The sequence below is a fragment of the Fukomys damarensis genome, unplaced genomic scaffold (genome assembly GCF_012274545.1).
Source record: "Fukomys damarensis isolate Sample0158 unplaced genomic scaffold, DMR_v1.0_HiC HiC_scaffold_4, whole genome shotgun sequence".
NCBI classification, from domain to species: domain Eukaryota; kingdom Metazoa; phylum Chordata; class Mammalia; order Rodentia; family Bathyergidae; genus Fukomys; species Fukomys damarensis.
In genome coordinates, this window is record NW_022900916.1 from 26,390,143 (window position 1) to 26,417,857 (window position 27,715).

At 40.9% G+C, this 27,715-nt stretch overlaps 1 protein-coding gene across 7 annotated transcripts in view; it reads right to left on the reverse strand.

Annotated features, from left to right (window-relative positions):
• Positions 1 to 27,715, reverse strand: part of Gsdme (gasdermin E) — a 69,055-nt gene that overhangs the window by 33,622 nt on the left and 7,718 nt on the right. For all 7 annotated transcript variants that reach the window (XM_033757314.1, XM_033757316.1, XM_033757312.1 and 4 more), the window contains 2 exons: positions 26,440 to 26,668; positions 22,288 to 22,480 (listed from right to left, as the gene is read on the reverse strand). In XM_033757314.1, the coding sequence (XP_033613205.1) occupies positions 22,288 to 22,480; positions 26,440 to 26,650 (404 nt within the window). In that variant the 5' untranslated portion in view covers positions 26,651 to 26,668. The remainder of the gene's footprint in view (positions 1 to 22,287; positions 22,481 to 26,439; positions 26,669 to 27,715) is intronic.

The window sequence follows — 27,715 nt, forward strand, 5'->3', positions numbered from 1 at the left end:
AAAAAAAAAAAAAAAAAAGATAGGTAAGGAAGATTCAGCTCAGGGATTTAGCTCAGTGGTTCTGCTGCCTGCTTCACAAGCACAAGGTCCCAAGTTTGATCACCAGTATCAATAAAAAAAAATGGTAGATAAGGAGATCTCTTCCAATTTTTGGCCACAGTTGAAGTAGCAGTGACCAATACAAAGTTCGATCCCTTTATGACTTCTGGCCAAAGCAAAAAACATAAAGAACATTCCAATTCCCCTTCCCACATTTGCAACAAGGTCACTTCTCTTCCCAGACAGCCATGGCAAAACTACAGCACTCCATATATGCCGACTGGAAAGGACAGAGTTCAGGCAATGAGGAGACACTATAAAGGTCAGCATATTGGCAAATTCATTTGAATACACAAAAAGAAATATGTCATCTACATTGAGCAGGTGCAGGGGGAAGAAGACAGAGGCACAAATATCACCCCAGCAAGGTGGCTATCACTGAACTAAAACTGGAAAGGCTATAAAAAAAGATCCCTAAACAGAAAACCAAATTTGGTCAAGTAGGAAAGGAAAAGGGCAAACATAAAGAAGAAACAAATGAGAAGATATAGGAACAAAGTAATCTTATATACAACCTTTATTAAAAACTGCTAAGGAGGGCCGGGGATTTAGCTCAGTGGTGCCGCCGCTTGCCTGGCAAGTACAAGGTCCTGAGTTTGATCCCCAGAACCGAAAAAAAAAAAAGCTGCTAAGGACCGGGGATATAACCCAGTGGTAAGCACCAGCCTAGCATATGTGAGGCCCCGAGTTCAATCCTCAGCACCACAAAAAGAAAACAGTTAAAATGTAAAAGTAAACTGTATTTCAAGGAAAGTGAGAGAGAACTCTGGAAATTAACACAGAAGTGACAGGAACCCTAAATAGCATGGAGAGCCAGAAGGACAACCTGAGAAACCTAGCGAAAAGTACAAAGCAATTTGCAACTTCACCTTCCGCTCCTGACCTGGGGTGAAGAACACGGCACTGCAAGGAAAAGGTAAGTGGGCAAGTGGCAGCAGGCCTGATCATAGCAGCGGGACTGCAGTCCTCACTGCAAAAGGATACCAGTCTTCACAAGCGTTAGGTCCAATATGGGGAGCTGGCTGATCTCAGAGCAACACCTCTGCTCCAAAGGAACCTATTCTGGTCTCCTCCAGCACCAGGGGCCCAAACTGCTAGGTGCCATATTGCCTTTGGGGCCAGCAGCCAGCCTCCTGACACCAACAGAAAACAGCCCCCCTCTTACTTTCTGGAGCTTCAAGACCAGCAGCTGCCACAGCCATAAGCCTGAATCCCACCCGCACCAGACCCACAGGAAGTGGGGACGTTCTCCTCTACAGCCTTTGCACTGCAGCTGCCAATGTGAAATCCTCGGTATCACAAAACCTTATCCCTGGAAATCAGGGGAAAGTCCCGACCGTTTCACAGTTCCGAACACTACCTGTACATGCCTCAGAAGGCCAGAGACACTGCCTACAGACTTGGGACCACAGCTGCTAGTGTCAAAAGCCCTGGCAACACTTGCATGCTGTCCTCCGGACCCTGTGAAGGGTGTCATTTGGGTCCCGCAACTTCAGAAAAGTGGCTAACACTACAAGCCCCAGCATCAACACTATTAGCCCACAGAACTTAGGACATGTTTCTTTTGTGTTTCAAAATATTAAGACCTAAGAATCCTACAGGACCTAGAAAAGGCCCCCTCTCATCCTATGTCTCTAGAACTGGGCTGCTTTGCCACGGGCTCAGGAACCTCCCACACTCACAATGAGTCCTCAGGAAGGTCTCCCTCAGATTCTGCGCATTGGGAACCATGTCTGCTGGTGCCACAATCCTTAGGGTTCCTTGGACTTGTCCTGAGGGACCTGGGGAATGTCCTATGCACACTCTATACCACCCAGACTGTGGCAGCTTCAAGGCCAGTGCCATCATGGCTCAACTCTGTGGAGCCTGCAGACACTCACCTTCGGAAACCTCACCTACTACGTCACTCGACCACCTCCACAGGTGCTGCAGTCTAGATATGGACTCGTGGACACTGCTGACATAAATCAAAGATGAAATTACACAGAAACTATGACTTTGAGCTGCACATGGCCAGAACCAACTGACAGCCTATATCCTAGCTAAAGGAAAAAATGTTTTCTTACAAAAACCTACTTCATAAAATTGGAAGAGGGGAACATCAAGTTGCAAACATCAAGACAAGGACACAAACTTAGGGAAAAAATAAAACCTGCAAAATAAAATAATACTTCCCCAGAAATAGACCTCAATTTGAAGGAAATCTAGAAAATGCCTAGGACAAATTTAAAATAATGATTCTAAAGTTACTCAGTGAGATGCAGGAGAATACAGATAAACAATATAAAGAAATTAAACTATCCAGGATGCAAGTGAGAACTTCATCAGAGAGAGAGAAATCATTAGAAAGAACCAATCAAAAGACTAGAACAAAAACTTCAACCAATGATATAAAAATATAACTGAAAGCTTCCACAACAAACTAGAACAAACAGAAGAATTTCTGAACTTGAAGACAGATATTTTTTAATCAACCAAATCAGATTTTTTTTAAAAAGAATTTTTTTAAATGAAGAAAGCCTAGAAGACTGATGGGATATCATTCAGTGGACAAATGCTCACATTATGTGAATTCTAGAAGGTGAAGAAAGAGGGAAATCCACTAAAAACTTATTTTATAAAGTAATACCTGAAAACTTCCCAAATCTTCAAGGAGATATGGACATTCAAATACAAAGTCAAAAGATTCCAAATAGATTCAACCCAACTAGACCTTCATCAAAACATTATTGTTGGCAAAATGTCAGAAGTACAAGCTAAAGACAGAACCCTACAAACAGAAAAGGAAAAGCATCAAACCACAGATGAGGGAGTATTCACTGGACTTACAGGAGATTTCTCAGCAGAAAACTTAAAGGCTGGAAGAAAAGAGAATGGGATAATACACTTGAAATATTGAAAAAAAACCTGTCAACCAAGAACACTATGCGCAGCAAAATTGTCCTTCAAAAGAGGAGAAATAAAGTGTTTCCCACATAAGCAAAAATTAAGGGAATTCATCATAACCAGACCAACCTTACAAAAAATATTTAAAGAAATTCTACACTAAAAACAAGAGGATAACTACCATTATGGAAACACAGGAATATACGAAACTCACGAGAAGAACACAGAAAAAAAGAGAGAATCAAAGCTTAGCATGACAAAAAACTACCAACTCACAAAAATAAATAAGAAAGGAATAAAGGAAGAAAACGTACAAAACATACAGAATACAATGAACAAAACAGGAAAGTCTACACCTATCAGTAATGACCCCGAATGTAAATGTATTACACATACCAATCAGAAGACATAGATACACCTCAGTGGTAGAGCGCTAGTCTAGCAAATGTGAGGCCCTGAGTTCTATCCCCTTAATGGAGAGGGACAAGGAGTGGAGGACAAAAAATACATAGGTTTGTTACGTTAATTTAATAAAAAAAAAAAAAAAAAAAAAAGGTGCAGGGATTTAGCTCAGTGGTTTTGCCTCACAAGTGCAAGGTCCCAAGTTCAATCCCTGGTACCAAAAAAAAAAAAGATCTGCCCAGAACATTGGTGCACACCTGTAATCCCAGTTTTTCAGGTGTCTGAGGCAGGAGAATGGCAAGTTTGAGGCCAGGCAAGGCAATTTAGCAAAATTCTACCTCAAAATAAAATATATAGCACTAGGGTATACAGGTATAGTTCAGTGGTAAAATGCTTGCCTAGTATGCATAAGGCCATGGGTTAAATCCCATTAATACACACATACACATACATACACACAGGGGGAGGCAATATATGCTGCTTATAAGAAATTCACTTCAGAGCCAAGTGTGGTGATGCACACCTGTAATCCCAGCATTTGAGAGGCAGGAGGCTGCAGGAGGAAGACTGCCAAGAGTTTCAGGTCATCCTGAGATACATAGTGAGTTCAAGACCAGCCTGAACTACACAGTAAGACCCTGTCTCAAAAAACAAAACAAAACAAACAGAAATATTTCATTTCACTGTAGATTAAAAATGAAGTGTTAGAAAAAGATACACCATACAAATGGAAACCAAGCAATTGAGACTAGCCATATTCATATCAGATAAAGCAAGCTTTAAATCAAAAACTATAAAAGAAGCTGGGCATGGTGGTGCACATCTGTAATTCCATCACTCTGGGAGGCTGACGCAGTAGGGTGGCAAGTTTGAGCCTGAACTGAGCATCTAATAACTTAGCAAGATCCTGTCTCAAAATACAAAGTGGGTTAGGATGTAGCCTACTGCAAAACATCTGGGTTCCCCTCCCCTGGGGTGAGACCTGTGAAAAAAGACAAAGGTCATTAGATATTGATAAAGTGATCAATTTGGCAGGAAGATACAACAGTTATCAATATATATATATGCAATCAACAAGGGGACGACCCAAATATATAAACCAAATATTACTAGATCTGAAGGGAAAATAAAGAAATTTCTGAGTTGAACCAAACTATAGAGCAAATGGACCTAAACATTTACAGAATATTTCACCCAATGGTAGCAGAATACATTTTTATCAGCACATGGAACATTCTCTAGGATACAACATATTTAAGGCCGTAAATTAAATATTTAAAAACTTTAAAAAACTGAAATCTAATCATGTCTAATCTTTTCAGTTTGTAATGGAATGAAACTATAAAGGACAATCATAGAAAGTATATAGCCTATGGGAATCCCAGCACTCGGAAGGCTGAGGCAGGAGGATCACTATGAGTTCGAGACCAGCCTGGACTACATAGTGAGTTCCAGGTCAGTCTCAACTCCTTAGTGAAACCCTGTCTCAAAAATCAAAAAAATCAAAAAAAAAAAAAAAAAAAAAAAAAAGAGAGAGAGAGAGAGAGAAATGACAATGACAATCCAATGAACCAAAATCTACAACAATGCATAATCTACAACAATACAAGAAATGCATAATCAAAAATGGAATGATCTCAAACAACTCAACAATGTACCTAGAGGACTTAGAAAAACTAGAACAAACCAAGCCCAAAATTAACAGAAGGAAAAATACAATACAGATCACAGTAGAAATAAAATCAAAATTAAAGAGGATACAAAAATCAACATTAAAAATCAATAGTTTTTCTATACACTATTAATAAACTAGCTGAGAAAGAAACCAGGAAAAAAATTACAATTCACAATAACTTTTAAAAAATACCTAAAACTTAACCTAACCAAAGAGGCAATAGACTTTTACAATGGAAATTACAGAACAGTGAAGAAAGAAATTGAAGACACTGGAAGATGGAAAGGCTTCCATGTTCATGGACTGGCAAAATTAATATTGTTAAAATAGCCATATTATAGATCTAGATTTAATGCAATCCTCATCAAAATTACACTAATATTCTTCACAGAACTAGAAAAAACAATACTAAAATTCATCAAAACACAAAAGACCCAGAATGACCTGAATAATACTAAGCAAAATAAATAAATATATAAATGGCTTAAAGCGTCACAATAATTGATTTGAAATTATACTACAAAGCCACCACAGCCAAAACAGCATGGTACTGGCACAAAAACAGACACATGGACCAATAGAATAGAGGACATAGAAATAAATTCGTGCAGCTGCAGCTATCTAATTCATGATAAAAGGCCCAAAATATTCATTAGAGAAGACAGCCTCATTAACAAATGGTACTGGAAAAACTGGATATCCATATGTAGAAGAATGAAACTACATCCATTTCATCCTGTAAAACATATCAATTAAAGGACTGGGAATTTAGTTCAGTGGTATAGGCACCTGCCTGGCAAGTGCAAGGTCCTGAGTTCAATACCCAGTACCAAAAAAAAAAAAAAAAGTTTTCCAAAAAATAGTAATTAAAAAATGAATCAAAGGCCTATGTTTAAGAATTGAAACTGAGCCAGGCATGGCGGCGCATGCCTATAATCCCAGCACTCGTGAGGCTGAGGCAGGAGGATCACTGTGAGTTTGAGACCAGCCTGGGCTACATAGTGAGTTCCACGTCAGTCTCAACTACATAGTGAGACCCTGTCTCCAAAAAGAATTCAAAATAAAGATGATATCAAATTAAAAAGATTTTGCTCAGCAAAGGAAACAACCAATAGAGTAAAGAGACAGCCTACATAATGGGAGAAAATCTTTTCCAACAGAGGATTAATATCTAGAATATACAGCGTATTATTCAGCCATAAAAAAGAACAAATTTTTTTTTTAAAAAAGAACAAAATTGTCATTTGAAGGAAAATGGATGAAGCTGGAGATCTTTCTGTTAAATGAAATAAATGGTAAGTATCATGTTTTCCCTAATATATATAAACTAAAAAAGATGACACGAAAGTAGATGGCTATAATTAGACAAGAGGAGAGGGAGGGATAATAAGGGACCATAATGGGAAAACAGATATAATCAAAATACATGAAGGTATTGAAAAAATGTTGATTGTTAATTATAAAAAATTGTGATGCTTCATAATTTAAAATATATTAAAAAATAATTGTGCACTTTAAAGATCAAAACTAAAAAAGATACAAAAGAACAATGAAACAATTGATTTTTTCTCATGAGTTTATTGGTACATTTTAGGTATACAGTACAGTTACATTCACCATTGGGATCTTGGACCTTTACGTGACAGGTCTTGGTTCTCATTTTTTCCCCTTGTCCCTGCCCTCTCTTCACCCCCTCCTCCCTTCCCTATTTACAAATACTTTATTTCCATTTTTTCATTTTCTCATGGTTTTTTTCCTTTTCCCTTATTACTGTTCCCCTACCCTTCCCATTTCCCCTACACTTTTAGCCCTTTTCTTCCTATTTCACATTGTCAATTATATCATTAGGATTTATGTACCATTAAATTAGAGTCATTCATAGGAAAATGGATATATATTGAGGATACACTCCTAAGTGAAATAAATAAGTCACACATGTATAAATACCAAATAGTTTCTCTGGTGTGAAAAACTATAATAAAAAACAACTGAATTTTAAAAGGATAAACAAAATTCACAAATCTTTAGCTAGGCTAATCAAGAAAAAGAAAGAAGACCAAAATATGCAATATCAGAGATGGAAAAAAAAAAAAGACTACAGATATGCAAAGGATCCAAAGAAGCTACTATGAAATTTATGCTAAAAAACTGGAAATACTAGAAAAAATAGATAAATTGCTGAACATATCTGACCTGTCAAATTTGAATCAGGAAGAAATAGAAAATAAACACACCAACAATGAATAATGAATCAAAGCAGTAATTATAAATCTCCCATCTAAAAATATATCCAAGGGGCTGGGGATTTGGCCCAGGCTACCACCTGCCTCACAAGCACAAGGTCCTGAGTTTGATCCCAGATACCAAAAATAATAATAATAATAAAATAAAAATAAAAATATATATCCAGGGCCTGATGGCTTTACTGTTGGCTTTTAAACATCTAATGAACTAATTCCAATTGTTCTTAAATTATTTCAAAAAAATTAGAAATGGATGAAACTCTCATTTTATAAGACCAGCATTAGTGATACAAATACAAGACATTGAAAATCCCTTATGTTCCTATTCCTTAGGAACATAAAGGTAAAGCTTCTCAATAAAACACTAACCAACCAAATTCAGCAGCAACTCAAAAGGATGATATACTATAATCAAGTGGTATTCATCTCAGGGATGCAAGGATAGTTCAACATATATAAATCAATAAATGTCATATAACACATCAACTGAATGAAGGACAAAAATATGACCATCTCAACAGATACATCAAAAGCATTTGCTAAGCCTCAACATCCTTTCATAATTAAAAAACTGAAAACTTATGTGTATAACTCAAATACAAAAGCTTATAAACAAAAACCCACATCCAATATTATACTGAATGGGTAAAAGCTGAGAGCATATCCTCTATGATGGGAAAAAAGATAAAGATGTCCACTTTCGCCCCTCATTTCTCTTACTTAATACAGTACTCAGCAAGAGCAACTTGGCAACAGAAAGAAAGGGAGATGGGAAGAGGGAGAAAAGCAGAGAGGGAGGAAACCCAAATTGGAAAAGAAAAAGTTAAATTATTCCCATTTGCAGATGACATAATTTCATACACAGAAAAACCCAAACACGCCCTCAAAAAGCTGTTAGAAGTTATAAATGAATTCAGAAAAGTTGTAGAGTTAAATCAACATACAAAGAACAGTAGCATTGTGTACACCTATACTAAATTTGCTAAAAAAGAAGCAGTTCCAATCACAATAACTTCAAAAAATAAAATACTTAGAAATAAATTTAAACAAGAAAGTGAAAAATCTCTATAATGAAAACTGTAAATACACTGATGAAAGAAATTACAGAGGATAAAAAGTAATTTTAAAGGACAGCTATTCCACAAAAATCAAATATTACAACAAATATATATATATATATATATATTAACAAAAATCAATATATTAAAATGTCTGAGCTTCCCAAAGAGATCTATAACGTCAATGCCATTTCCATAAACACAAGTGAGATTCTGTACAGAAGTAGAAAAAACAATCTTATAATTCATATGGAATGCCAAAGTGTCCTAGGACAAGGTTGAATCCACATCTGGCTGCAAAACATACTACAATACTACAGTAATCAAAACAGCATGGTGGGTCAGGGAATGTAGCTCAGTGGCACAGCACATGCCTGGCAAGCGCAAGGTCCTTAGTTTGATTCTGATACTGGGAAAAGAAAGAAAACAACAACAACAACAAAAAAAAAACAGTATGGTACTGGCTGTAAAACAGATATACAGACCAATGGAACAAAATAGAGAACTCAGAAATTAATCAATTCAGAGATCCAACTGATCTTTGACAATGACAACAACAACAGAATGGAGACAAATCTCTTCTATAAATGTGCTTACATGATTTGATACACATGTAATGAATAAAATTGTACAAAAATCAACTCAAGATTAAGTACCACATGCTCTCTTTCATCTGTGAGAATAAGCCAATCTCACAGAAGAATGGAGTGGGGGGGTGGAAAGAAATTCAGTAAGAGATACCAAAACCCAGGGAGGAGAAACTACTTCTGACCTAAATGCTAAACCTGAAACTATGAAACTACTATTAGAAAACATTCACTTCAGAGCATTGGTATAGGAAATGATGTTTTAGATAGGACCCCAAAGGCACAGGAAACAAAGGTAAAAATAGACAAATGGTTTATCATCAAACAAAGAGAAGTTAATGTACGTAAAAGAAAATAACCAACAGAATTAAGAGTCAATCTGTGCAATAAGAGAAAATGTGTAAAAATTCATTTGGCAAGGGAATTGACATCAAGTACACATGCAGCTCCAAACGCTGAACCACCACCACAAGAGCAAAGCAGATAAAAATGGGCTAACAATCTAAACACTGTTCATAGAACAGATACAAATGGCCAAGTAAATGAAAAAATGTTCAATCTCACTAGTCCTCAGGGACCAGAAATCAAAACTTCAAAAAGGTTATCATCTCACACCAATTAGAATGGCTATCTACAAAAACACAGAAAGTCATCATCATCATCTAGTACATGGAGAAAGAGGAAATCTTACACACTGTTGGTGGGAATGTAAAATAGTGCAGCCATTATGGAGATTCTTCCAAAAGCTACATACAGAACTACCATATGAGCCAGCAGTTCCACCAGTGGGTATATTTCCAAGAGATAAAATCATTCTACCAAAAGATACACGTACTCCCAGGTTTACTGCGCTTCTATTCATAACTGCTTAAACACAGAATCAGCCCAGATGCCCTCCAGTGGATGAATAAAGAGAGAAAATGTGGCACATGTGCACAACAGAATATTATTCAGCCTCAAAAGGAATGAAATTCTGCCATTTGCAGCAATGTGAATGGAACCAGGGGCCATTATTCAAGTTAAATAAGTCAGACACAGATAAGTACCTCATGCTCTCATTCATCTGTAGAAATAAGAAGCCAATCTCATAGAAGAATGGAGGGGGGAGCGGGAAAGAAACTCAATAAGGGGCACCAAAATACAGGGAGGAGGAACTACACCTGATTTTCTTTAGCACATTAGCTTAACTACTGGTTAAGACATCTATATTTCAAAATGAGTAGAAGAGTATGATATTCAACACATAAAACTGAGTAATGTTTAAAGAGCTGGAAATGCTTATTACCCTGATTTTAAGTATTTATATACATATGTGTATATATATATATATATATATACGATTATATATGTATGTATTGCATTACCATAATGTACTCCATGAAGATATATAACTATTATGTCTCAACAGAAAAAGAAAACATGATAAAATGAGCAAAATGCAAATAGAGGTAAACTGCCTAAGACAGTATATCTTGGTTTATAGGCAGAGACTTTATAGGTAAAAATGAGTGTATCAGTCAGAACACACATGGAATGAGCTCTAACACTCTCTTCCTACCACTGTACAGAATTCCATCTTCCAGCCAATGGCTATGAATTGATTCACTCAAGTACAGTTCAGGTACTAAATCATGCTCACTTGAGCACAGCCATCAGAAGCAGCACCTCTGGCTACAAACCCATAACTGAGGAAGACAAAGGGCCAAGAGAGGGTTGCTGACATGACTTTGCCAGACTGCAAAACATCCACTATAATGCTGGACACTGTTATAAGTCAGTGAAATTGTTTGAAATGAAAAAAAAAAAAAAATCCTCAGCCTAGAGCACCACAGAACTCTACTGCTTAAACTTCCCACCTCCCTCCAGAACGCACACCCAAACACCAAAGGACAGGAGGAAACGTCTCTGGGAGGAGTGTAACATCCTTCTTCAGCTGATGATAGTCCCCAGAGGGTGGAGGGGCAAGGCTGAACCCTGTGATGTCAAGGGGTGGGTCTACCTCAGGCAGGGAAAAGAAGCTTATCCAGGGACAGGGCCCATCCTACATGCGGGCTCAGGATGACAGGCAGGAGCCACACACCCCAACTGGGGCAGGCCCCAGGGAAATCCTTTCCTGGGCTGCAAAGGCAGGACAGAGGACAGGCAGGTGTCCCTGCTTTCTGCTCCCCAGCACAGTGCTGCCACATTTTGGAAGCTGAACGGTAGACAAATTTTATCATCTTCAGTTAGGAAAGGAAACCTCACATGGATAGAGGGGAAGATAATTCTCCAGGAACCCATTGGATTGCTCATTTGACTCTTTGCAAAACAGTTTTGGAGGGAATCCTTTACCATCCACTCCCTAGTCAATGCTGTCTGGCCTCATTCAGCCCCAGGCGAGTCTGAGTCCTCCACTAGGGAGAACAGCTCCAGTGAGAGGGGCCCTGGCTGTGGCTCCCTCAGAATAGGAGTCACCCTGCAGCAGGGCCCAAGTAGAGGAATCCAGGCAGCATATTTCAATGCAACTTGTTTACCTTAATCTTACATAACCTGTACACACTGCTACCAGAGTTCAAGAAGCAAAAACATTTAAAACTCTTGGTTAGAGAGGAGGAAAAACAGCCTCAGACAGGCTGAAGACAGTAACCAAAGCCACACAGCTAAGAAGAATCAGACTGATCTTTCACGAAGCTTCACTTGACCACAACACCCCACAGCTGCTATCACCCTTCTACCCTTCTACCTCTAGCTGTGCTCACTCTGGCCGCTCCACCTTCATCTCTACCTTCATCTCCATTATCTCCTGCACTGCTCTGTGCACTCTGACAAGCAGTGCTGATGAACAGGCCCTGGGCCAGAGTAGGGTGCAGGAAGGGAGGCCCAGGCTCCCAAGGCAGCCATCAGCTCCTGAGCCCAAACCCAGTGAAGCTGCCTCCCCTCCCTGCTGAGGCTTTTTTATTTTCTCTCTTTCTAACCTTTCAAAAGCCAAAGTGCAAACTCACAGAGAAGAAACCCAGAGAAGACCTTTAACGTTCTGACAATATGTAAAAGAGGGGAAGCAGCTTTCTTTTCCAAAGGATAAAGGCACTGCCCGGGGTCCTTCCTTGCAGAGACCAGGGGAGGGTGTGCTTTCTCACGCAAACCACCACATCCCACTCTCACCAACTTCCAAGAATAACTGAGTCCTTTTATTCCCTGGACACTGGGCCAGATGAACAAGGCTAAAGCAGTCACTGTAGTCACACTCCTGTACATAATAACCCTGGAGAACAGCATGTCCTAGAGGAAGTTTTTAATGAAGTCCTGATTGGGCTCTTCAAAACCTAGAGTCCATCATGACCCAGGAGGAATCAGTTTTTGTGGAGTCCACTGTGGAGAACTTACAACTCAAAAGGACCCAGGAGATCACCTAGTTCTGAGATGGAGAACAAGTTTCCTCCCAAGTCTCACCTCCAAGGCACCCAGTAGCAGGGAAGAGGATTCTAAGACACTGTCTGGCCTTGGGGACAGTAAGAAATAAGGCAGCCGTGACTGACTGGCAATGGTCCTGAGTACCTGCATCAAGTCCAATGTCTCTGTTTATCAATGGATAATGCACCCAGAGAGGTTACGGGCTTCCCTGGACCTCACAGCACATCAGCGGCAAAGCCAAAATCAGGGCTTACATCTTCTGACTCTAGACCAGTGCTCTTTCTACTACATGGTTTACCAACCAATCTGAGACAAAAGGTGTACATACACTCAGAGGAAACACTGCGATATCGGCAGACTTGGTTTCAATATCTCTCCATGAACAGAGATTGGGACATTAAAATAGCCAAAAACTAGACTCCAGTCTGCCAGAGCAAGAATGGTAAGCAAGAATTACTGACACACAGAAACACAGATATATACTGTCCATCAAGGCTTCAGGAGTTTAGGTATGTTCCTTTTTTTTTTCATTTATCTGCTGCAGCTGCAGGTAAGAGAAAATAGTGTGTATTCACGGACCAGCTGTGGAGTATACAATTCACATTGTCCTAAACTCCCTGGAGTTGCCCTTCTGCCATTTCATGAAGTGGGAAAATCTCCTTCTTATTTTATACACAGCCCCCTCTAGGTTGGCTCCACCAAGCCCATGACCAGTATTTCAGTCACTGCCTACTAAAATCTGTTGTCTTTTTTTCCCACCTGCTTACTCCTCCAAGCCTAATCTGCGATCACCTTGAACACGTAGGAGGGAAACCGCACTGAGACCTACAGTTTCAATGGCACTGCCTGGCAGGCTCCCACACCTTTCACCTAAGGCAGGTGCAAGGGAGCCTTGTATGAGGAAGAGAGGAGGCTGGCCCAGCCCTTCCAGAGTCTTGAATCACCTCTCAGGCGATTCTGGGCAGTTTTTGTTTTTTGGTTTTGGGGTTTTTTTGTACCAGGGATCAAACTCAGGACCTCTCACTTGCAAAGCAGGTGGTGGAACCACTGAGCTAAATCCCTGGCCCTGGACACTCTTCTTTTTTAATCAGGGACTGGGGAACAATTCTGACTGTTGAGACCTGAAGACAGTTTGTTGGGGTTTCTGAAAGATTTTTGTCTCTCGTAGTCACAAGGAGCAGACTATTTGCCTCTGCACTTTGTCTGCAATGCTACTGCCATTTGGGGCCAAGAAAACTAGGGCTGTTGGGACAGCATCAGGTGGGGATGTCACAGGGCCCTTTCAGCTTTGGACTAACAACCCACCAATAACCATTCAGTTAACTGGGACTCACCCTGCTTCCGATGCTTTCTTATATGAAGTGAGGAACACCTAGATATTCTGTCACCCTATTTACAAAGAGATAAAAGGCACAAAGAACTTAAAAGCAACAACCCAAAAGACACAGCTAATCAGGGGCCAAAGGAGAAGGTAGCTCAGCAGCTCGCAAGATCCAACTTGAACCTCTGTACCCATCCTCCCTCTCCCTCCTGGGGCCTCCCCTGGGCCCTGCATACAGAAGGAACTCAATGCATGCTCTCTCGTTAACAAATCGGGAGTCTTTCTGCTCAGTTTCCCAGTTAGCATTCTCCACAGACTGGCAATGGATCCTATTTGAAAGTGAAGGAGCCACTCCCGTTTCAGTGTCAACCAACAGTCCCCATTTCTTTTTTGTTATTGTTGTTAAGTTTGTTACTGAGGATCGAACTTGGGACCTTGCGCTTGTGAGGCAGGTGGCAGAACCACTGAGCTAAACCCCCAGCCCCAACAGTCTCCATTTCAACCATTAAAAAAACAAAAACAAAAACAAAAACAAAAACTTCCCCAGTGCAGTAGCTTTCCAAATACCTGAGAAAAACCAACTTAAAGGAAGTTACACTTTAACTGTTGTTCTGGCCCTATGTTACATCACAGTACATCACAGTACACAACAGTGGAAGCACGTGGCAGAGGATCTGTCCACCTTACTGTGGCCAGGAAGCAAGAGAGAGACAGGGAAGGGAGCAAGAGACCAGGGTCCCAACAGCCCCTTCAAGGGCACACCCCACCTCAGGACCTAACTTCTTCCCCCTTGGCCATACCTCCTAAAGGTTCCACCATCTTCCAATGGCACCACAGGCTGAGGACCAACACACGGACCTTCAGGGGACACTGGAGATCCACAGCATAGCAGCCATATATCAGAGATGCTCAACTGGAGCCGGGAGCAGGAAATCTCTAGAAACTCAACTTCGTTGCCCTGGGGCCTCCGTTTCCATTAGACATTAGTATCCGTTATCTGCAGTTTTGCTTTCTGTAGTTTCAGCTACCTGAAGTTAACTCATTCCAAAAATGTTAAATGGGAAATTCTAGAAATAACTCAAAAGTTTCAAATTGCACACTATTCTAAGCAGTGTGATGAGTCATCCTTCGTAGAACGCATCCACAATATATATGCTACTCGCTCATCAGTCCTTTGCGAGCCATCTCAGTTACCAGATCAGCTATCACAGTGCTTGTGTTCAAATAACCCTTATTTGACCTAAGAATGGGCCCAAAGCTTAAAAAGAGTGCTTCCTTTAAGTGAAAAGGTGAAAGTTCTTGATTTAATAAAGAAAGCAAAAAGATAGTATGCAAAAGTTGCTAAGATCTACAGTAAAACACGTAAAATTCTAAGGAAGGAAAAAATTCATACTAATCTTGCTGTCAAATCTCAAGCTGCACCAGTTGCAGGCATAGCACTCTTCAGTCCTGTACCGTTTCTCACTTCAGCTCTGCATGTCAGCACGGCTCACATCTTCAGCAGAAGAGCAAGCGCAGGACAATAAGACGCCCTGAGGGAGAGGAGGGGCCACACTCACGTAACTTCACTGACAGCATGCTGCTGTAATTGTTCTATTATTATTGTTATTCATCTCTTACAGTTACTCATTTATAAATTAAACTTTATCATATGTATGTATTTAAAAAACAGTATATATAGGTTTGGTTACTGTCCTCCATATCTCGAATTCACTGAAGTCTTGTACCATAGTTCTTGGAGTTAAGAGGGGATTACCACAGTGAGAAAAGCCCCCCTTAACCGTCTCACACGGTTAAGATGAAGATGACTCAGGGTTGTATACTGCAGGAAAAATGAAATTCCGGGCCGAACATACTGCTAGCTGCACCTGCCCCCGCTCCGTCCACATTGGACTCTAACGCCCTGTATGAACCACACACAACCATGCAGGAAGAGAGAAAGGGGGAGAAGGCTAAGCAATTGTAGATGCTCCACCTCTCAGGCAGAGTAATTAAAGGCCACCCCTCGATGAGACTCAGCAGGCTAAAAGCTGATAAACCAAAGGAAGCTGACGCAGCAACGTGGATCCATGCAGCAGCCCTTGGAAAATTCATTTCCTCTCCACGTTCTGTGTACAGCAGCTGAACTGAAAAAAAAAAAAAAATCATGTGTGGGCCTGGCCTGAAGAATGCAGACAAACTAATTAATTTCTGAATGTGAGGTTCCTCGGATGGAAAATGAAGACCAATTATTCTTCCAACCAAGCAGTACTTAGTATGCTGCAGGCACTGTGCCAGAGCCCACAGGAAAGAGGGAACATTCGGGAGGGATGGGTGAGATCCAGACGGCTACAGCCAACCTCACCCACAGCACGCTTAGCACTGCGCCAGGGGAATGGGGCAGAGGGACACCCGAGGGAGGTGGGTCTCTTGCTACAAACAAAACGTGCAAGGCAGCCTGTGTGCTTTCCAGACTGCTCCGTGGCACAGCTGCAAAGCCAGGCCAGCCCTCTTTTGAGGAAGCACAGGCTGCCACTAGAGCGAGGACTCTGTGATTTTCACCGAAGGTCCTTGTCATTTCATGTTGGGGCTCAGAATGGACACTTCGCAGTTCCTTGTGTCCTCTATAGAGGAAGGAAACTAGCTGGAGGAGAGGAGCATCCTGCATACCACTTGTCAGAAACCTGAGGACTTCACACCACCCTGCTTCTGACGTCCTCGCAGGATCTCAGCATGCTAAGTCACACCTTTCCTTCCCAGAGTCTTGACCTTCTCTGGCTTCCTGAGCTAGTGCTAGCCTGACACACTGATTCCACGAGCAGCTACATTTGATGAGAACTTTCCACACACCAGGCCCCTACTGTACATGTTCTCCTCTAGAGAACGAAACCTAACTCTCACAGGAACACAAATCCCACTTTGCTAATGAAATCCTGGGGGATGAAGACAGAAAAAGATGGCTCCAGAGCACTGGTTTAAAGAAAAAGAACATTAAGCCAGGTGGGAATTGGCATATTGGTATCTGTTACCTTATTCCTTAAACCCTCTGTGTTTCCACAACCAATTTTTTATTTTTTAAAAATTGCACGAACAATTTAGAAATAAAAATTAAAAATATGAGCCTGAGGTTTTACCATCTTGCAACTGGTCTAAAAATACTTCTAGCCACCAAGAGCAGAAGAGCACAAACAGGCACTGCCAGCCTTGCCCACCACAGACCTCTCGCCTACCACCAAAAGGAGAAACAGCAAAAAGAGGATACAGGAAGGAAGAGATTCAGGAAAGTCATTCTCTGAGCACTGCCCAGGAGTCTTTACACTGTCAGGCACAAACTCTTTTTTTAAAAATAACAGTGCCAGTATTGAGTAGAGCACAAGCCAAATGAAAGGATTTTTTTTAATGCTCTGCTGGTCACAGAGAAACCAATTCTGTAGAAAAGACCACCAGTAAAATGTTGCTCTTTGGGTGTTTTTGTTTTGTTGTTGTTGTTTTCAAGACAGACATGCCCCCACTTGGAAGACTAAGGCGGGAGGATCAAAAGTTCAACACCAACCAAGCTGAACTAAAGCCCTCACATCCTTCCCCTTGAAAATCTCCTAAATAAGAGCTACTGGCATAAGAACTACTGTGATATGTTTTAAAAGGTCAAATAGCCATCATGAAGAGCAGCATTTCTAAGTATGTATCACCGCATACATTTAGGCTGGCAGCATGCCTCTTTATGATCTTCTCCTGCTATTGGTGGCTGGAGATAGTTTTAGATCTTTTACAAGATGGTAAAACTTCAGGCTCATATTTTTAATTTTAATTTTTAATTTCTAATATATATATGTAAAGCATAGAATTTGGGAATATTTAAGTAAAATTTGAGTGTCATTTTAAAATATTCTAAATAATTATGAAGATTTACTGTTGCCACACCATTGCTTTCATGGTGCATCAGTTGTAACTAATTTGGAATTCTGCATGGAAAACCAAACTGCTGCTTACCATACATAGGCAGGCAAATGTAATCTGCTTTACCAAAGTGCTTTATAGTGTGAAAAAGGATGGAAGTGGGACAGGCCTTTATGGTAAGACCCACCTGAGCCACCCAGTAGCCAGGAAAGCCCCAAACGGTGCTGATATAGGACACAGGGTGCGGCAAAGCAGTCTGGGACCTGCCCATTACAAGATCCCGGGCAACACCAGGACCCCGTGTGTAGAACTCACAAGCTCCCGTGAGATGTGGACGGCACAAAAGACGGGACAGCATGGGAGGATCCATATGGTAAATTCCCACACAGCCCACACTGCACTTCCCAGATGCAGAATATACTTTTATTTTTATTTTTACCTTCTTTTTCTCTTGTTCTGCCCAAGTTCACGCTGCAGAGCTGGTTTCCCCCATATTCAATCACCCCTCACTTTTCAAATAAACTTTTTGGCTGTCTCATCTAATTCTCTGTTCAAGACAAGAAGAACCTGGAATACTTGGGACTGGCGAGCCTTTTCTAAGGGAACTACCAGACAGCAGTGTCACAGCTAGAAAACAGCTGAAATCAAGGGCCAGAACTCAAGGGAAAGTTGTCAGTGTGTGTACTCCAAGGGTCTGCTCACACTGAGACAGCTGGGAGTCCAACTATCTAATCCACCTATCTCACCTACAGCAGGAGAAACTGAGTCCAAAGGTGTGAGGCTTATCAGGAATAAATTTACCTGGGCCCTAGAGATTAGAGGTAACAAACCAATTGCAGAGCCAGGATGATTATGTAGCTGAGTTTTTGTTGTTGTTATTTTGTTTTTGAGACAGGCTCTTGCTATGCAGGCCAGGCTGGCCTCAAACTCGTGGTGGTCCTCCAGCCTCATCCTCCCAAGAGCTGTGATTATGAGCTTGGGCCACCACGCCAAGCAGTGGCTGTTCTACTTAAGGCAGTGAAAGGGGAATGTGATGAAAGAAAACAATAGAAAAACTAGAGTTTATTATAAAATATTATTAGATGTTAAGACTAAAGCATTAATCTCAATTATTATGAGACATCTCAATAAATGCTTCAAAAAAGAAAATATGTAATTTATCTTGCACTGGTTTCCATCAAAAATGCTTAAAACAAACCTAGAGAGCTCCTTCAATGGAGTCAGTCCAGGTCTCTCTTCCACTGGAAAAGTTCTGTGCCCAAAAATGCTAGATAAATGTCATACATCCACATGCTTATTTTTTCAAGGATAGATGAAGTTTATTTTTGAGATGTGTACACTTTTCATAGACAATAAGTCAATATAAGGGTTTTCTTTCATTTTGTTTTCTTTTTTCGTGCTTTTTGGCAGTACCAAGAATCAAATCCAGGACCTCATGCATGTAAGCAAGTGCTTTATCACTGAACTACACCCCCAGAACTAATACTCAGCTTTTTGAGGGCTTAAATGACTTGTACACAGATGACAACTTATCTAAATGACTGACTGCAAATAAACTCTTCAGAGAGCACAAAGTACATGGGCATCACTAATCACCACTACCAAGGCTGCGTGTGTATCAACAGCACCTTATCAACCCTGATGATGTTATAAAAGTCCAAAGATGGGCCGATGATGGATAAGAATTTATTACTCCAGCCTGAAGAACGCTAGCTTTACTGGCGCCCATCCCAGGATCAAGAGAGTCATTCCTTCCCTCCCTTCCTTTACAGTTCACCTTTAGCTCTTAACAACACAACAAGGAAGAGATGGTTCTGTGATAAGGCAGGGTGCTGCTTTTTTTTTGGAGCTGGGGAGTGAACACTGAGCCTTGGGTGCATTCTGAACAGATGTTCTCCCACTGAGCTACACACCCAACTCATGCCATTTATTCTTTAGCATGCTCCTGGGGCTGCCACTCCTTGGACATGGCTTCCCTCCTCACCTCTGCAATTAACAGGATTCCTGAAGACTCTTCCTAGGTGATGTCACCCCTGGGTCTGGCACCGCTGGGTGAGCAGGCCTCGCCATTCCCATGTGCCTGCTGCTCGAGACCGGGTGGATTCCACTCTGCACCACCGACCTCCTCACAGGGGACTCGATGCACACCTCCGCTTTACATTTTGTGCTATCATTCAAATTATGATTCCTCTGCCAATTTCCTTTCTTCAGTCACTTCAAGCATGATTTAGAGGAAAGAATAGGAGGTTTGGAGACAGATCTAGGTGGAATCCCAGCTCCAGCACCCAAACTAAGCTCTATGCCTAGAAGCAAGTTATTTTGCCTTCCTGAGCCTTAGTTCTCTCACAAGTCGGAGACGGCTGTGCAGAGGTAGTGAGACGATACACATAAATTACCTGGCACACAGTAGGTATTCCACACGCTCCTTTCCTTTCCCTGCTTATAACTGCTGGCGGTAGCTTCTTTCTCTCCCATCTCCCCTCACGGGCTCCTCCCCATATGCTTCCAAGTTGGCAAGAGGTTCTACACCTGGATCATGAAGAGGGCCCTAAAACCTATATTAGGAAATGTGATTGTAGAGCTCTGCCCAACTGTGGTTCTTGAAATAGAAATAACATGACTTGAAAAAACAGTTAAAGGGGGCTGTGTTAAAGACTCAGGGAGCAAAGAAGAGGCCTGAGACTTCCCCATCTTTCTGTTCTCCTTCCCCACTAAAAAGTGTCACCAGATTTTAGTTATGTTTTAAATCAGATAAGCAAATACTTTCCTAATGTGTGCCAGTACTGTAGTAAGGAAAAACGCTTCTCTAGCAAAGAAAAGCAATAAAGGAAAATGTAGATCATGACACACAGAGATATTGGTGACTGTGCTTTCCACCTGGTGGCTCCAAAGAAAGCTTAAAGTTCCCCAGCCAGAAGGGGAACTCCCAGTGGCCTTCTAATTCCATCGAGGCACAGAGTCCTAGAAGGAACCAGGAGGCCACAAATACATGACTGTGGTCTTTCAATGCCACTAAAGCTGGACAGTTACTGGAGAGGTATGTGAGTTTTGAAGACCACAGTTGCCCAGTCTGTACAAAATCCACCCCCATGTTCTTGACAAGTATGTTTTATGGTATTTTATTAGTTTTTAAACATGAATTTGTTTAATGAGCACACAGTTCATATTTTAGCTCATATTTTACATTTTTTTAAATATTGCAAAAGAGAAGGTAAGCCATCTATACTTAAATACAAGTGACTTTTCTCAATTCACTTGGATTGGAAGCTTCTATCCTATTTTTTTTTTTCCTCATTGAGTATATTGTTACATTTTAGGTATACATCACAGTTACATTCATTATTGGGATCTTGTACCTCTACATGACACGTCTTGGTTCTCATTTTTTCCCCTTGTCCCTGCCCTCCCTTTGGAACCTTCTATCTTAAAAGGAAAAAAAGAGTGATAAAATTATACACGAAAATTCACACATGGTACTGTATAAAGTAAAATACCATCTCAATTAGATTATTGCAATTACTTTTCGGCGGGGCTCCTGGCTTCTGTCCATGCAGTTTCTTCTCAAACTCATTTTTTCCTTGTCCCTGCCCTCCCTTTGGAACCTTCTATCTTAAAAGGAAAAAAAGAGTGATAAAATTATACACGAAAATTCACACATGGTACTGTATAAAGTAAAATACCATCTCAATTAGATTATTGCAATTACTTTTCGGCGGGGCTCCTGGCTTCTGTCCATGCAGTTTCTTCTCAACCCAGTGCCCAGAATAATCCTTCCAAAATGTCACTTTCCTGCTCAGAATCCCCTTGGGGCTTCTCACTTCCATAAGAGTGAAAGTCTCCAGTGGTCTTTGAAGTCCTGTGGGACTTGTTTCCTTGCTGCCTCCCCATCCTTCACTGGGTTAGTGGCTCTAGCCACCCTGGCCACCATGCCCAACATGCTTGCCCAATCCCCCAAATTCATTCCCACCTCCTTTTGGGCTCTCAGGCCAACCTCTCAGAATGCCTTCTCTGGCCATGCTATGTAAAATCATAGCCCCTCTCCTAGCACTTCCTACCCTCTCCATATTTTCCTCCATGCCACCGATCCCATCAACCTACAGCATATATTATTTACTTACATATTTTGTGTCTTTCCCCACTAGAAGGTGGGGCAGAAGTTATGGCATTGCGCTCCCTGCAATACCCTCGGCACATAGAACAGCACATGATGCACAGTAAGTACTCAATAAAACTACTTATCGAATGTTCAATAAACATAAGGCAAAAAAAAATGATGAGCTATACTGAAATAAAACATATTTACTGAAAGACAAATGAATCAGTGTAGGGTTCTCTTCAAGATGTCAAAGTTGAAAAATAACTCTTCCTCTGAAGTCCCTCACTTGTTCTATTCCTTGTCAGGAAGTATGAATAGTTAGAGAGGGGTTTTGACTTTCTTGCTTCTGATATTAGCATTCAAAAATGCAGGACAGTCTTTCCAAGGTTGACATTTTATAATTCATAGGACTGAAGGCAGCAGGAATTTTCCTGAAATAACATCCTTTCAAAGTGCTTCCCAGGTCTCCATCCTGAGGCTAAGAACGGTCAGGGAATTCTAGAATACCGAATGTGTTCAGCACAATTGGCATTCAATAAACATTTGTTGGTGGGCAAAGGTTGCATCTGCTACCCTTTTAACAAAGGTCCAAGTGAATGACCTTTAAATATGAGATGTGTCAAAACCCAAAATGCCACACAGAATTCGTATTACCTCTCCACGGAGTCTCTGATGAGCTGCTGCAAGTCCACCTCCTGCTTCCTCAGGGTCCCAAAGGAAGACTGGCTCTCCACCAGGCCTTTGCCTCCCATGTTCAGCTTGACCTTGCCCAGAACAGTCTCGATGGTCCCACTCACGTGGTTTTCAAACTTGCCCTCATACTTCACGAAGTCTGACTCCACGACCACTGGAATGAATACAGCACAGGAGCCTGAATACAATAAGGCCACCTCTGTGCCTTGGGTCACCCAGCTTCCCACTCCTACAGAGCCTTGGAAAACACACAGCCAGCAGCCAATTAAATTAAATTACAGCAATTAAATTAAAGCAAAAGAAAATGGAGCATGAAGCCCACCCTCGTGCTGACCAACGGCGTGCCCCAAAGTGCTAGGGCTCCCTCCAGGGCTTTTATGTATTGTCATTTTTCAGTTCCAATATGTACAGGAAAGTGCAAAAAGATTCCGTATAGTTTAGCACATCATTCCAAGTGAATATCTCTTTAGCCAGCACCCACTAAAGAAACACACCATTTTAAGTGTGTGCTTTGCTACGATGCAGGCTGAAAAGGAACCCCCTCCAGACGCGTCCACAAGGAATGCGCCTGGCCAGTCCAACTGGACCTTGCCTTGGACACTGTAGACCTTGTGCCTTCCCACCCACCAGTCTTGGGGAACAACTTCCCGACCCTCATCACCACCTCCAGTTTAATAGTCCCTTCCCATATTTACATTTTCCCATCTTCCTGGCCCTCAGTCACCATCCTGAAGCACATCAGCCCCAGACTCTCTCCCTTCCTCCTTCCCGGCTTCCCAGATGTTAAGGACTATGCCACGACCACCTGCTGTCCCAGCTTCAGCTGAGTCAACTGGGAACTGCCATGCTCCACATCTGGCCAAATCCAAGTGATAGCTGTCAGAATGCCTTCAAGATCTGCCCTTCGTATCTCGACTCTAAAGACGATTCTCAAGGCCTCACAAAAAACTGCAGCTTTCTCTTGTCTCCAGGTTTCTACTGTTCCTTCTCTTATTTTTCCGTCTGGTGCAGGGTACTGAGCCCAGAGCCTCACAATGCTAAGTGCGCACTTTAACTTTACTACTGAGCTACACCTCCAGATCACTTCTCTCATTTTTAACCCAACAAGGTACAACTATAAGAACACTCTCAACTATCACACTCAGTAAAGATATGTTAAGAGGCTGTAGGGAGCCATCCATGGCAGTGCATGCCTGTAGTCCCAGGACTTGGGAATGCTGAGGTGGGAGGATCGCTTGAGACCTGCCTGGGCAGACCACATTTCAAAAAAAAATCCTGCTAGAAAATTCACTATTGCCTTTTCCCTTTACCCTGACCCAAGGGTCACTTCAGCTCCTGGCTGCCCTTCTCAAGGAATTGAAAACCAGCAGAGTCTGAAACACTTCTTGCCATCTACATACTGCCCCAACAGCTGTATTTCTTTGATTCCAGTCAAGAAAGGCCATTCTTCATCCACCATTAATAAGCAATCTCTGTATCTTTGTAGTTTACATTCCCCTCATCCACTCACTACTACCAAGAATAGAAAGGCTGAGAAAAAAGCCTTTTCTAGTTAACGTCTTGTAGATTACAAGATCTACAAGAAATGCTTCGGGAAGTAGGATGGAAAGGACATTAAGAGCTTAAGATTATTTCCTTTCTTTAATATTACTAAATGGGAGACCTTGGGCAACATTCATCTCCCTGAACCTCAGACTTTCTTATGTAATTAGAGATCATTAATGACACCTACAAGTACAAAGCTTGGCATTAAACAAGTGCTTAATCCACTGGGCTTGGTCCATAGCAACATTGTTTTCTGATAAACAGGATCATCCTGGGTTCTACAAAGTTCTACTCAGACAAAAATTCTTCTTCAAAACAGTTCTGGTCTCGTTCAGACTCACTACCACTGTTAGGAACTCTGTCCCCAAAGTTAGTCAAACCTCATAGGGTCAATCCAGATTCTGTAAACTCTCAAATGCCACCCTTTATCTTCAGTGACTGCAACTGAATCTTCATGATATTTCAACGTACCACAATGTACCACACAAAGGAAGCATTTCAACATTACAAAGCAGACGAATTCTATTACTCAGGGGCTCCTGGTCTAGTTTTTTTCCCTTGCTTCTCCTTTTATTTATTTTACCATTTAATAGAAGTTCTGCCAGGATTACATAAATCTGGGGATGGGTTGATATAAAATTCATATTGCTTGGCCGTCCCAATGAGCTCACTGCAAAGACCACTAGCTTGTTCAGAAGAAAATTTGGAGATTAGAATGATGTCCTCCATCTCTTTCCCCTTTTAGTATGGAATCACAAAACTAGGAAACTTGAGAGCCAAAAGAGGACTCAGACATCATTTCATCAAATAAAGAAATGATGATACTTTCACAAATCACCATGTTCCAAAAAGGAAAATGGCAGTGACTACCAAGACTTCAAAAAGTTTCCCACCTCTGAGCCAGATATTCTATTTCTAAGAATCCATGCCAAAGCAATTGCTAAAAATATAACAAAACCAAAAACAAAACATAAGGCTGAGAATATAGTTTAATAGTAAAATGCTTACCTGGTAAGTGAAAGGCCCTGGATTCAAACCCCAGCACCAAAAATAAATAAATAAACAAATAAATAAAAATAAAACACACACACATGCAGCCTTATTAAAGAGTATATAAAAATTGATGGTAGTGTTTCTAATCCTGTTTTTTAAAAAAATAAGTTCAAAAGCTAAGCATAGTGGCAAATGCCTGTAATCCCAACACTGAGGAGGCTAAGGCAAGAGAACTGCTTAAACCCTGGGCAACACAGTGAGATCCGTGTGTCTAAAAAAATAACAATATTACATTTTTTAAAAAATTAAAGGGAAAATACAAGCATGGTGGTACATGATTATAATCCCAGCTTGGGAGGCTGAGGCAGGAAGATTGCCATGAGTTCAAAGTCAGCCTGGGCTACTTAGTGAGTTTAAGGCCACCCTGAACTGCATAGAAACACCTTGTCTCGATAAACAAACAAGTAAATAAGTGGCATAAAGACTATAATCCAAATATTAACAAAAATAAGTGATGGTAGATTTTTTTTTTATTGTTTTTCTCCTTCATCTCTTACAATATTTTACAGAAACACAGACAGGGTATCACTTAACAACAAGTTCTGAGAAATGTAGCATCAGGCAATTTCATCACTGTGCCAAAATCATAGAATGTACTTACACAAACTAAGACAGCTAAGATGCCACTAGGCAATATCATCTTAAGGGCCATCTTTGCGGCCCATCTTTGAAGTGTTATGCAGGCATGACTGTACTACACTGATGTGCCCAATCCACTTTACAGTCTGTCTGCTGGCAGCTGGCAAGCCCCCCACTTCCTCTTCTTTCCCCATTGCACATCTGGACAAACTGTTAAGAAAGCCTTGGGTGCTTCCCATACAGGTTCCAGTGAAAGAACACACAAACTCCAACCCAACCGGCAGGACTACTCCATCCATTAATCACAGTAACAGCTAAAGCTATCTCCTTATCCACCTTGCTGCAGCCATTTTACACAACAGCTTGGGAGCCTGCTTTATACTCTCCAGAAAGCATCGTTATATGAGCAATAACACTATTCACACTCTCTTCATTAGTATGTGGCAGCATCCATCTCAACAGGGAATCAAATTCTGACCAGGGCAACCATTCCACTTATGCTAGCTAAAATGGGCATGATTGACTTTTTCTCCCCTGGACTGGGGAATGAACCCAAGGAGTCCTGACCTACATCTTTAGCCTTTTTTATTTCTTTATTTTGAGACAAGAGTCTCCCTAAGTAACCTAGGCTTGCATCCAACTTTCCATCTTCCTGCCTCGGCCTCATGACTGGGGGCATCACAGATTAGTACCACCACACCTAGCATGGCTCATTTTTATACCAAAACTGAAAAACTACTTTCAAAAGATGACACTATAACTTTTCATGTGAAGCATGCAGAATTTTGTTCATTTGAAGAAAAGATATATTTTTGAGACAGTATGCAAGGAAAAAGAATTCATTATAATCTATTACCTTGATTAAAGACAACCCATGTCTAGAAGATCTATCTTCTGTTCTGGATCTAATTCTAGAATATACACAAGGAAACGTACCTGGACTCAGAAACTGGTCCTCTGTGAGTACATCTCCAAGGGTGACGGATAAAAACTGGTACTTGGGTCTCTGCCAGCACCAGTATCTCTTCTTTTTGGTTACCAGACTTAGAGGTTGCAACTTATCAGAATCATTCAAGTTTGATACTGAAATCAGGTTACCACCAGCATCAACTTCTTTAAGAAAATTCCTTGTTGCTTTGGCAAACATTTTGAGACTCCAGATTACCTGAAAAAATGAAATTATCCTAAAATCAAATATGAAGTTTTTCTTTTGTATCTTTATTTCTAAAGTTACCTTTTCTCTCTAATCTCAACAGTTCACATAAAAATATCTTCTCCCTAGGAAATCCTCTAATTTGACTTGAGCTGATGACAAAGAAATTAAATGACATAGTAAAAAAATATGTGTATCAGTCAGGATCATTGGCATATGCTTTAGAAACAAACAACAAAACACCCACATCTTGATGGTTTATGACATTAAAGATGCATTTGCTCCTAAAGTGTGAATGGGTGTGTGGGGGGACCAAGAGAGCTTTGTTCACTGTAATCATTCAGAAATTGAGACCAAAGAGAAAGCCACCATGCTGAACAATTCAGTCATTATTTAATAGGAAAGAAAATTCTGAAAGTTCTCACTCCAGCAATCAAATGTTCTGTCTAACACAGACTCATGGAATATTCACTTAGAACTCACCAGAACAAATCACATGTCTTTCACCAACTATGAGGGTCAAGAAATACAATCCTGCCAATCATCAGGAAGGCAGAAGGCAGAGAGCTAAGAACATTTGTTGCACAGCATACTGATTGTTAGATTCAACCAGCCACAGACTGAAAATGTTTGAAGAAGAATTTCCATTGTACTAAATATGTAGACTTGTTCTTCTTATTCCTACATGATGTAGTATAACACCTGTTTACATTTGCATTGCATTAGGTATTGTAAGTGATCTACAGGAAATCTCAAGTAGGCATCCTGGGAGGTGTGCACAGATTAGATACAAAACACTACATCATCTCAAATAAGAGACCTAAGCATCCACAGATGTGGGAATTTGTGAAGCAGGAAAAGGTGTCCTGGAACTAATCCTCTAGCAGATTCCTAGGGACAACTATAGTTCTCTGAAAGGTCAACAATGTCTTTTCTCTTCACTGTATGACTTTTCCTACTCCAAAAAGTAACGTGATTACTTTTTAACTCAGAAATAAAGGTACAGTCACACTTCAGCTGAAGGGAAGAGACATACCAAAAGGTTAAAAAGTACTACAT